Source organism: Octopus sinensis, linkage group LG4, assembly GCF_006345805.1.
Source record: "Octopus sinensis linkage group LG4, ASM634580v1, whole genome shotgun sequence".
NCBI classification, from domain to species: Eukaryota; Metazoa; Mollusca; class Cephalopoda; order Octopoda; family Octopodidae; genus Octopus; species Octopus sinensis.
In genome coordinates this window covers 109851919-109864818 of record NC_043000.1, presented here as the reverse complement: position 1 = coordinate 109864818, position 12900 = coordinate 109851919, and the positions used below count along the sequence as shown (strand labels likewise).

Genomic DNA, 12900 nt, shown 5'->3' with positions numbered 1-12900 from the left:
CTGTATTTATTTTGAGATGCTCTGTGTTTCTTTCAATTACTTTTAAATATAACAAAGAATTTAGAAAAATAACTTAGTTATCATTAAGTTTGTGTTAGGAACATAAATTGTGATTAAGGTTTGGGGGAAGATTTCAATTCAGAACTTTTGAAAGCAAGACATTTGTACTCAAAGCCAGAGCTGGTTTCAGCCGAGTTGGTAACGAAAGGGTTAAGTACAACAATGATGAATGGAATCTACTCAGCAACCAGATGAATAGGGTTATATTTTCAAACTCCTTTCAGTGACTTTCCCAAATATATACAAATATTACTGTACATGATTAAATTTTGTTTTTGTTTTTACTTGCTCGTACACTCACTAAAATCTCACCCCATGACAAAAGGATACATAATTTTAAAATGCATCAATGAGTTTTCTTTAACCTGATGTCCAGTTTCTACAAAATTTAAGAACTAAATCAGGCTATACCTGGTAATACAAAAACAGCGATGCCATAGATTTAGTCCAGCATTCTGTCTACCATTACGATTTAATTGTCACTCACCCTGTCTAATCCTCTGTACCACTTATACATACACACATACGCATGTGTGTGTGTGTATATAAATATATATATAAAACGCATGCACACAGCTTCCAGTATCCTTAAGGTACACCCTGACACATCTTCACTTCCATCTTCTCTCTTTTCCAACAGGGGTAGCCATATATCTCCTCTACAAACAGACCCCCTCTTTCTGTCCCTTAATCCCTTTCGTCACCTGACACAAAGCCATCTCTCTCAATTGAAGGGCAGACAGGCATAGAGTTCAAACAGTTAAAACCAATACAAATTAAATACCACAGATTGTAAGATACCTTACCAAAAAGATTTTTCTCCTATAAGTTACTGGAAGGAAAATGTTTACAGCTAGACAAGAAAAGGAACTTGTCTTACATTAAAGCCCTACCTTCTCAGTAAGTCATCAACAGTCTTCCCACCAGTTTAGTTAGTCGATACCTCTTACAACCTGAAACAATTCAAGACTTTTTATTAATATCTATTCATGCTGTTGTTCTATTTACTATGTAATATTCTCGTTTTCTATTGCTATTTCAACTACATGCATACAAACAACGTGAAATTATAAAATGCTTTCACTTGCTGCCTATTTTAATTCTATATTCATACAGATTCCATGCATACTTCTATAGACATATGTTGGAGGGGAAGATGTTACATGGCACAGGATTGTAATTAATGCAAGGTTTAGTAAAATGGAATTACCAAAATTGAACCTTTATCTTGTTTCAATTGTTGGATTGCAGCTATCCTGGGGTACTGCCTTGAACATTGCTTATTCTATCAGCTTCTTCCACCAAATCTAAACTAAGATATGGGGACATAAACAAACCAACACCAGCTGTCAAGCATTAAGGTGAGGAAACAAACACAGACACATAGACACAACAGGCTTCCACACAGTTTCTGTCTCTGAAATTCACTCCCAAGGCATTGGTTAGCTTGGGGGTCACCAAAGACACTTACCCAAGGTGCCATTATGAGGGACTGGACCGAAAACCAGGCGGTTCTAAAGCCAGCTTCTTAAACCATGCCGCAGTCATGCACAAGAGATCTCAATAAAAACAATGGTTCAAAGGGGCATCAAGGTTCAAGATGCAACAAAACTGTTAATATCTAGGGGCAAGATTAAATATATATCAGAACCTTTCAGAGATAAACTGAAGGCACAAATGACAAATAGGAAGATAAAAAAACTCAACAAGTAGACACAAATTTCAGGTTGCTGGGTCATTAATGATAGGGCAGAGTTTAAACAACACATTTTGAGAGAGATTTGATGGAACTCACAGGTATGAGAGGAGGAAGGACTTATAATGCTTTTCAGGCGGAAGTAATGTTAGCAACACCCTGGAATCAAATGGTGGTGAGAAACCATTTGACAAATTAAGTCAACAATCCAAGTGAAATTGTAGTCATGGCCAATGCCAGTGCTGTCTGACTGGTACCCGTACTGGCGGCACGTAAAAAGCACCGTTCGAGTCATGGCTGATGTTGGTGTCAGGTCAATGGCACTTGTGGTGGTGGCATGTCAAAAACACCCTCTCAGAGTGGTTGGCATTAAGAAGGGCATCCAGCCATAGAAACCATGCCAAATCAGATCTGAGCCTAGTGCAGCCTCCCAGCTTACCAGTTTTCAGTCAAACCGTTCAACATGGAAAAAGGACATTAAATGACGATGATTATGAAGAATCCAAAAAAGGAACCATAAGAAATTTCACATTGTGCCACGTATCTTCATCATCATTTAACATCCATTACCCTCAACAATTCCATGCACTACTAACATTTGTAGAAATAGTCATGTCAGAAAGACCCAGCAACATTGAAACTAGCAGTAGAGAAAGAAAAAAAAAAGCACTAAATACTTACCGGTTGAGAATTATAACAATAATTTCATTAAAGATTTGAGCATCTATTCGTTTACTGTAATGAAAAAATAAAATTCAGTTGTTACACACACCAGGAGAAAATGATATTTGATTTAATTCTTGATTGCTTTTCTCCTATGTTTAAATAAAACATTCTGTGACCACCACATCAGTGACTGCCATAAACCTCACCATGTAAAAGAAGGGTGAGGCGGTGTCGATTGTTTCAATTCTAAAACAGTATTAAGTCTTTTAACCCTTTTAATATCAACCCACCCAAGACCAACTCTGGATTTGTAATACAAACTCTGTTTTAAAGTGATCGAAAAATTTTACACGAAAACTTCATAATTTAGGTTCATAAACTAGCTTGATAACAACAAAATTATTTTACAAAATTCCTCATTATTTTCAAAATAAGTGAAAAAAGGGCAGTGCATACCAATAGAAATATGGTAACAGAAAGATTAAACTAGCCATATCTGGCCTCTCAGACCTACTCCATAATATTCTAAAAATAATTCTGACATTGAAATCTTGTACACTTCAGATAAAGCATTTTCATTGAAACACAACTGTAAATACTGTGAAATTTTCAATAGCAGATAGTTTTTTTTCAACATTTGAAGCAGCAATTGATTTGTTTTTGATCTGTATTTCTCAATTTGGCTTCAACTTGGAAGGATTTACAAAGCAGAGAAGAAAAAGAACAGTGACTTGTCTTTGGATGCAAATATTTCTAAATTCGTCTGACAAGGAAGAAAGTTTTGGGAGCAAAAGTGACGAAGTTCTTCAGGATGCCATTCAAAATGTTACAGCGACATCGTCAAACAATACAACAGCAACACATATCATCCTTGATTGGACAGAAAATATGTAATTCTGAATCATTGGTATTTATACAAAACTTCAATTCTGCACATAGAAAATGAAGTTACAAACATTGTTGATACCTCCCCAGCCCCCACCTTCTTGAACGTGATTAATTCAAAACCATGTGAATAAATTAAGCATCACATTTGACAGAAGAATGTAAATGCTGAAGGGTTGAACCAAAGGAAATGTCAACTAAGAGACAAATATTAATACATGTTTACTCTCTGCAAATAGGTTCGTTTTCTAACCATTACAACTTTGCCATAAATATTAAGACTGTTTTGTCAGAGTTATGTTTACAAATTGGTTTCTTCCATCCTCAGGATTGAAATATTTCATAATTGCTCCTATGAAGTAATACAACAGCAATGTAGCAGAACTGTCATGAAACTGGTGACAAAAGAATTTATACTCAAAATCACTGAGTGTCTTGCTTAAATAAGGATTCATAAACATGGATTCTGTGACTGTAAATAAATTATATACTAGTTCTATTTCCTACAAAATCTCATTAGCTAACCTCTAATTAGCAGTAACAAGGAGAAAGCTATTTCACCTGTGTTCAGTCCCGCTGCGTGAAACCTTGGGCAAATGTCTTCTACTAAAGTTTCAGGTCAACCAAAATCTTGAGAATGGATTTGGCCAACGGAGACTGAAAGAAGCCCATTGTGTGTGTGTGTTTCCTTGCTTTGATACTGTGTCACTGTCATACAAGTGGTGGCTGTTTCCAGTCATCCAAGAGATGTCTGACCACAGGGGAACATTACCTTTCATGGAAACAGACGAAGGTTGGCAACAGAAAGGGCATCTGACTGTAGAGAAAATACAACAAATTCCATCTGACTCATTGCAAGCATGGAAAAAGTGAATGTGAAAATGATGATGCCTGACTGAAGTGAAAGACCAACTGGTGAGCCATGACTAGCTAATCTGATACCAAATGCCATTTAACAATTCGATTTCAATTCAAATACAAAAACTTACCTCAATGACTGTCCCAAACTTCAAGACAACTTCTTTTGTGGACTTTCAATAAACTTTAATTCATATCTGAAAAAAACAAGAAAAAAAGCCAAAATCATTTCCCAATTAATACACAGAATTGTTTTAATGTCTGCTTTTTCCACAGGTGAATTAGACAAGATCTACTGAAGCAGTCTGTTCACAGCCAGATATGCACATCTTATCACCGAACCTTACTCGTTTCAAAAGTTACTTGTTTTCCTGGTCATTCAAACAACTGTTGAAAGGCTGGGCATGCTTTACAGTAGATATAAACAAGGGCACTACCTATATAGTAACATCAGTTTCCTATGCAGCACAAATGCACTCACACACACAACAGGCTTCCATAGTTTCCATTTACCAATTTCATTCACAAGGTAATAATGATCAGTCAAAAGCAAGAACAAACTTAAAACCATATGGTTTCTTAAATGAACCCTACACCTACATCTACAAAACAGTCTTGTGTTGTATGATGGTGTTTAGGAGGGATCTGCAAACCAGAAAGGGTTTCAAGAGGAAAAGGATTGGGGAAAACATTTACTGTAAAGCGATAGTGAGATAATGGTAAGAAATTTTGAAGGATCTAATCTTCCAATTCAGTGTCTGAATTATTTTCAATATAGGGGCAGGCATGACTATGGTTCAGAAACTCACCCTGCAACCAAACAGTTCAATCCCATGGCACAGCACCTTCAGTAAGTTTCTTCTACAATAGCCCCATACTGCTACATGAATTCACACACACAAACACACACTTCCTACTGCCTGACATCCAGTGTTGGTTTCTGTATGTCCTCAGCAACTTAGCAGTTTGACAAAAGAGAATGGTGGAATAAGTACTAGATGTAAAAATAAGTACGGGGGTTCATTTGTTCAATTAAACCATTCAAGGTGGTGTCCCAGCGTAGTAGCAGCTCAATGACCAAACCAAATTTTCCAAGAAGAGAACCAAGGAACTTCTATGAATTGACAAACATCATAGTGTGATTATAATTTTATATTTACAGTGATGAACAAAGTATGTATGATATACCTGTACAAAGCAGGTTTATGATTGCAGGAATAAACTGTTTGTAAAAGGGTCAATCATTGCCAGAATTTCAGGGACCCATTAAATGATGTCCCCACCAGTACCAAATAAAATATTTGGTAAAGTTTTAAACAAACTTTAAAAAATGTGTCACAGATAATGACTAGAACACTGAGTGGCTGGGAAGATTTAATACAGCAGGAATTACACAAGAAGATTAGGCTTGAATCTAAGTTGCATCTAACTGGCTTCCTTTAACCTTTTAGTATTTAAACCGGTCATATCCGGCCCAAATATTTAACCTGTTCTGTATTCAAACTGGCCAGATCTGGCTTTACACACTTATCCTACAATGTCATTCTAAGAATAAGCAACTACATCCTCAAAATTTTAATGCTATGATGTCTTTGCATGATTGATTCAAAACAATGTGAATAAATAAGCATTACATTTGACAAAATAATCTGAATGCTAAACGATTAAACAGAATACCAGATCCAATGACATATAAGATGCATTTTCTCAAGTCTCAATAAAGTACCCAGGGGTTTTACATATGAAGCTGGACTTGTTTTAAATGCACCAAAGTGTTTTCTTGCTGAATGTGCACCGTTGAAAGAGAAGTGCATCAAACGTGCTTATGCACCTTTCATGACATCGAACATGGTACATAAAGAACACATAGTATAGTGGATCTTAGAGTGCTTGTGACTAATGATTAAAAGAGTATTTCACTACAAAACCCATTCTACAAGCCAACAAGATGGTGGCCTGAACAGCTGGAAGTAACAACCAGATTTCACAATACCAATCTTTGAAAAAGACAATTTTACTATCATTGTGTTTGGAAAAGAAAAAAGAAAATTCTGCATGTAAAAGATGGAAATTATTAAAATACTTTTGAACAGACATCATCATCATCATCACCACCAATCCTCTTCTATTTAACATTTTCCACACGGCCAGACATCTTTATTTACAGTATATTGGAGATGAGTGACACTAGTTTACAATGTCAAGACAAGACCACACGATAGGTTTCTTTCAGTTTCCATCTATGAAATCCACTCACATGGTTTTGGTTGGCCTGGGGTTACAATAGAAGACACTTGTCCAAGGTGCCATGCAGGGGGACTGAACCCATAACCATGTGGTTGGGAAGCAAACCTCTCAACCACACAGCCATACTCACAACATTTGTAGCAGTAAGTGATAAACCAATTGTATTCCACCTGATATCACTTACAATGGATATCAAGTAATTAAGAACAAAATATATATATGTAAATTCCACTAACTGACTAATTAGATGAGCAAAAGGTCAACAAAGATCCAGATCAAAGAGGCAGAGCTGATTTCACATGGTTTCCATTAACCCTTTCAATAACCACCCGGCTGAAACCGTCTCTGGTTCTGTAGTACAAATGTCTTGTTTTCAAAAGTACTGAATTAAAATCTCCCACAAAACTCAAGTTAGAATTTACATTCCCTCACACTAGCTGAATGATAACTAAATTATTTTACTAAATTCTGTTGAGCATCTCAACAGAAATACGGTAACGAAAGGGTTAAGCAGAGGGAAAAAAAAATTCAACAATAAGTAGAAGACATGCAATCCAAATAATTTTGGAAAAACCATGTATTACACAAGACAAGTGAGAGATGAATGAAAGCCAACATATTGAAGCTTGCAGCTTGAATTAAATTTACCAAATTGGAAGAGTTCCAATTCTTCCATTGTCTTTTCCAAGAATTTTAGGAGGTTGTTTACATCAACAAATTCAACAAGTAATTTGGCATATGGAGTCCTTTGATTCTGCCACCAATTGGTGACCTTTTTTTTAAAATATATATTTTAGTAATTAATAACCATGTTATTGAGGAAGGAAAATTAGAAGAGAATAATACAAACTCTTTCTTTGTCAGCAACAGAGGTTAGAAGAAGCAGAGGCCAGCACCAAGTGTCGACTTAACGGGGACATGCCATAAGACTAAGTCCTAAAGTGGAACCCTCAGAAACAACAGCATAGTGGACATCCCAAGATGAACTGGTACCAGACAATCAACAGGAACCGACAACAGGATTTGCACTGCAAGTTGTTGCTAACCGATCCTACCGGACTACTTTGACTGCCTCATGAGTCACATGACATGGGCAAGTCTTGGAGTAAATAAGTTCTTGCTGAGAAAAGCCCATAAAACTACTTCCACTTTTGGATCACACATGGTCTGAAGGTTTTTTTTTTTTACTTAAAAACAAGTTACTTTATCCCTTTTGATGGCAACCTGCCTGAGACAACCCTAATTCTAAAATACAAATTGTGTTTCAAAGTGATCTCAATTAAAAACTTTCGTCAAAATTTCAAGTTAATTTACATTGCAGACACCAGCTTAATCAGTTATTTTACTAAATTCTTCATTACTTACAAAATAAATAGCAAGTCAGTGGGTTTCACCAGAAATATGGTAAAAAACAAAAATACATGAATTGGTGTTCACAAGAACTGATAGGGTATAAATCTCAATCTATTTGATTGAAAAGGATGGGCAACCTATTCAATTGAAACAGTCAATATAGGGCTTATCTACCATCTTTGTACATATTTCCTTGAATCACTAAAAGATCAAGAGTGATACTAATACGAGCAACCAAATTAAGGGATATTATGTATTTGAGCCTTTTGTTGGCATAATTCTATTGAAATGTACTGCATTTGTTTCAGTTTTGAAAATAATGAAGAATGTAGTTGAAATAACTCAATAAGATGGTGTTTTGGAACTTTAACATAAAATTTTGATTAAATTTACATCACTCTCAAATAGGAAATTCATATTACAGAACATTCTGTAAAGTGGTTGGCATTAGGAAGGGCATCCAACAGTAAAAACCATGCCAAAACAGACAGTAAAGCACGACAGGATTCCTCTGGCTTGCCAAGTCATCCAAACAATGCCAGCATGGGAGACAGGTGCTAAATGATGACAAGACAAACCAGCAGTGGTCCAAGAATAAATTGGAATAAAAAAAAAATCTGAAAAAGATCACTGCTTCATTAAACAGCTGTGTGTTTTGCATACTGTGCTATGTGGTCAAGAAGTTTGCTTCCCAACCACATGGTTTTGGGTTCAGTCCCACTGCATGGCACCTTGGGCAAACGCCTTCTATTATAGCCCCAGGCTGATCAAAGCCTTGTGGTAGATGGAAATTGAAAGAAGTCCATTGTGTATGTGCAGGTGAGTTTGTTGGTGTCTCTGTCTTCATACAATTGCTGTTGTAAATGATTGCCACTGTCATTCATTCCCAAAATAGAGTGAAAACTTGTCTGGCCATGGGGAAATATTACCTTGCTTGGAAACAGGTGAGGGTTGGCAATAGGAAGGGCATCCAGCCATAATAAACCCTCTCCAGTCCACGCGAGCAGGGGACAGTGGAGGTTCAAAGAATAGACAGACATAGATACATGACATGCATCAGTAAAGTTTCTTCTACCTAAACCATTACAATGGATCTGAGTACCGAGAACACAAGCAGAAGATGCTTCTCCATCACAAACTGAAAACATTGATAATACACATTTCAGAGAAAAATACTGGACGGAAATTGAAATGAAAGTCTTGATTATATCAAAGGGATTAACTCCAACAAACTCAAATTTCACAAGGGAACTCCTTTAAGCTCTTCTCAAATTGTCTCAAAAACATTTCTTGGGTACTTATAGCTAGTCAATATATTACAAATACTTTTTGTTTTCTTCCTCTCTGCTCAAATAGTGCTGGCCAAGCTTCAAATTTTAAACTCTTCATCCAAGTCTCTTTTAAATGGTAGAATACTGATAATTTCCAATTAATAAAAATTGGAAACTATTTCAAATTAATTAGATATTCCAACAGTTACCAGATTGTTTCAGTCTTCTAATTTAAAATGCTCAGTCTTAGATACATTGTAATGGTATACATAAAGCACACAATAGAAAATGACACAAGTGATCATGGAAACATTTTTTACAAAGGAAAATATTACATAACTAAATGAAATATTATAGAACAGAAAATTTTAAATATTATCTTTATCATGATAGCTGCTTATTAATTAGTTTGGAGTATGTAACTTTTACTAAAAGAAAGGAAGTATTAAAGCCTACACTGTCAATAAAATCCTTAAAAATTTTAATTTTAATGTTTTCATCAAAATGTGGTTTACAAGATTCTTTTATTATTGAAGAGTTCGACTACACAATACAATCAGAAAACTAATTTTCATTCATTGTGATCGTATTTTTCTTTCTAATGTTTCACAACCTTCCCTCTTTGTCTTTTTTCTCTCTGTCATTGACAATGACACAATTTATAAATATTTATATTGTTTATACTTTTAGAAATATAAAAGTTCCCCAAATATTTCCACTGCTACTTCCTACAGACCTATCACTTTCATGATGTTCAGAAATTGTATACAATAAACAAAGGAAAGTATGCACATCTTAATCATATTATCACCACCTGCAGGCATGGCTGTGGGGTAAGAAGCTGGCTTCCCAACCACATGGTTCTGGGTTCAGTCCCACTGCATGGCACCTTGGACAAGTGTCTTCTACTATAAGCCTTGGGGCAACCAAAGCCTTGTGAGTGAATTCCGTAGACAAAAACTGGAAGAAGCCTGTCGTGTATGTATGTATATATATATATTTCCATGCTGGTTGGATAGTTTGACAGGATCTGGTGAATTGGAGACTTGCATCAACCTCCAATATCAGCTTTAGCATGGTTTTTCCAGTTGGCTGCCTTTCCCAACACTAATCTCTTTGCATTGTAACCGGTGCTTTTCCCATGCCATTTTAACCATTATATATATTATCAAACACAACACGGATGCAATAACTCACAAAGAGATACAAAGAATTAAATTTGGTTATCTTGGCTAACAAATCAGTCATCAATTCCAGTGATACTTATTGATCACATTTAGCTTCAAACCAATCTTGGTCAAAGAGATTTCAGCTAGGACCATCTCATTTTTCATTCGTTGTATACCTAATGTTTTGGGGGTTTTTTTTTAAGTGATAAGGTGTAATTTGAGAGGTTTGGATATTTTTGGTGGGTTGAGTGACCACAGACAGGCTCCAAAATACTTGGTGAGATTTAGTTACAGCGCTTTAAGGTTCAAATTTTACTGAGATCAACTCTCGGACTTCTGGAATTGATTTAATCAACTAACTCCTCATCCAAAATAAGGCCTTGTACCAGCACTTCATTCCAAATGTCCAACGAATACAAAAGAATTTACCATGTCAGAAAATATTTTCCAGTTGAACAAGTCGAAATGTTTTTCTTTGAAAAGAAAAAAAATTGAGGGCAAAAAGGCAAATCTGATGAAAGCTATAATTTTGCAGTTAAGTAACTTAATCTCCTGCATTTGCTGTTAATCACTTTCTATTCTAGTAACATTCAATACACTTGTTAATTAACAGGAATGCTTTGTTGACATTAATTAAGAATATGTGATAAAATACTAGGTGGATCCAACTAAAATAAGGAAAACACCTAACAGATACTACTGTCTGTCGATAGGTTTAATTTCATTTAATAGCTTCATTTTGTAAGAAAACAAAAATCATTTTGTGGCCTGACAAAAAAAAAAAAAAGGAAACAAAATCACTTGATTTACGGTGCCATGGAAACGGAAAGGAGCTTTTGTGTTTACATATTTCAGCTGATAAATGGTGGAAAGATTTTATGCATGAAAACTTAAAGGGTTAACCTAATCAATTGCCACAGGAATTTTGAGTTTATGTGTGGGAAGATTCTGCATTTGAAATCATGCATTATTCGATTCTACCGATAAGTCTATCGTTGACATGATGTTCACATGGACCAATGAACAAGGGTTAATATAGGGCGTAACAAATATCAGAAAATCAAAAAAAAAATGTGTGTAATAGGTGTAAAACAACTTCCTATGAACGAATATGAAAAAAACTGACCATGCATGCAATGGCGTAAGAGAAGGACACGAGTTCAGATTGGTGCTGAGGCAAATGTTTGCTACAACTAACATTTTAAATGTGGTGACGATTATTTTGGCGCCGGATAAAAGGTGCATCTCCGAGACCAGCATGGGACACATTCATAATACAAAAAGTGGAAAGATGTATAACAATATAGTTCTTTCGTAAACGAAACCAAGACAAAAATAATAATGCTATTTTCGCAGTGATCTCGTTTACATTTAGCACAGCACACCAAACTGTAAACAAAATTGTTTATCTCGATACCTTTTTCATGGGGAACAGTGAACGGTACCGGTTCCTAAAAGCGAAGTTGCTATTATAGCAGAGAGAGAGAGAGAGAGAGAGAGAGAGAGAGAGAGAGAGAGAGAGAGAAAATGGGAATGGAATATCGAAGATACAAATCACAGGAATAAAATAGATCTAGTGATAAAAATTGAAGAGAGAAAGTTCTTGATTCATTTTTGAAGAAATACCGATTAATAAAAAAAAAATGGCAACATGCCAACATACTAAATCAAATGTTAATTGCTTTTTAAAAACCTGGAAAACTCAATGTATCTATATCCTTGAAAAAAATCTAATACTTTACGAAGAATTATTATATAAGAATCGAAATTGCAGATTTAACACAGTTCCAGTATTATAGACAGACACACGTAACGTGAGGTAAAAATTAAGTCATCAACCAAGAATCAAAACAAACATCAATAAAAATGATGAGATTAAATTGAATCGTCAATGGAATTTACCGATTGCCATTCTATCGACCCAGGTATGAACTTCGAGGTATGAACTACGTCGTTTGCACAAAATTCCAGTAACACTAATTAAAATAAATAATTACACTTAGAGAGTCCAGTGTTTTCCAAGACAACATCACATACTTTAAAAGAATAAAATGACGCTGTAAAAAAAAACACTTGCCTAAAACAATATCAAACTTCAATATTTCTTTTAGGCAGCGGTATTCCTTAAACAAATATTATATAAAAGAGATAAAATGGTAAGGAAGCGGCCGCGTAATAAGAATGGGGAAAAAAAAAAAAAATAGCATGAGGGAATGTAAAAAATCTGAATCGTCTTTTCCGAATTACAGAAACGAAGGGAATCCTTTCAAAATGAATTAATCGTGCGCTCCGCTTCCTTGCATTGAGCTTTGCTCTTCTTTTCAAAACGTTGAGCAAACCTAATTGCTTTATAAAATTACACAAACTGTTGGATTTCATAGGTAAGCATGTAACTTAATAAGACTGCGTCATACATACAACATCTGTGAACCATATTTCGATTATTCCAGCCCGAACAATTTATATAGTAAATAACATTAGGTATAGAGACAAAAGAGGCAAGACCAAGCCAAATTCTTTCATAAAATAACAATATCAAAAGACAAATACAATCGCATTTCTAATGACGTAAGCAGAAGCAATTTCCCGGCTGGCTTCAATTTCCCCACGCCACAAAAAATCCGAAAAACCAAAACAAAATTCGAAGATGTACCCCACCATCACCACAACGTACCAAATATGCTGTCAAAACAAC

The 12900-nt window shown here is 35.4% G+C and overlaps 1 protein-coding gene across 9 annotated transcripts in view; it reads right to left on the bottom strand.

The window, feature by feature from the left end:
- The window catches only part of LOC115210281 (zinc finger protein 385B), a 35509-nt gene that overhangs the window by 14092 nt on the left and 8517 nt on the right, over window positions 1-12900 (bottom strand). For 4 of the 9 annotated variants that reach the window (XM_036502332.1, XM_036502325.1, XM_036502330.1 and 1 more), the window contains exons 2-4: window positions 4297-4362; window positions 2438-2491; window positions 941-1013 (exon numbers count right to left, since the gene is read on the bottom strand). In XM_036502332.1, coding sequence (XP_036358225.1) covers window positions 941-942 — 2 coding nt within the window. In that variant the 5' untranslated portion in view covers window positions 943-1013; window positions 2438-2491; window positions 4297-4362. Of the gene's footprint in view, window positions 1-866; window positions 1014-2437; window positions 2492-4296; window positions 4363-12900 lie in introns of all 9 variants that reach the window. The other 5 variants (XM_036502328.1, XM_036502326.1, XM_036502327.1 and 2 more) reach the window with 5 other exon arrangements.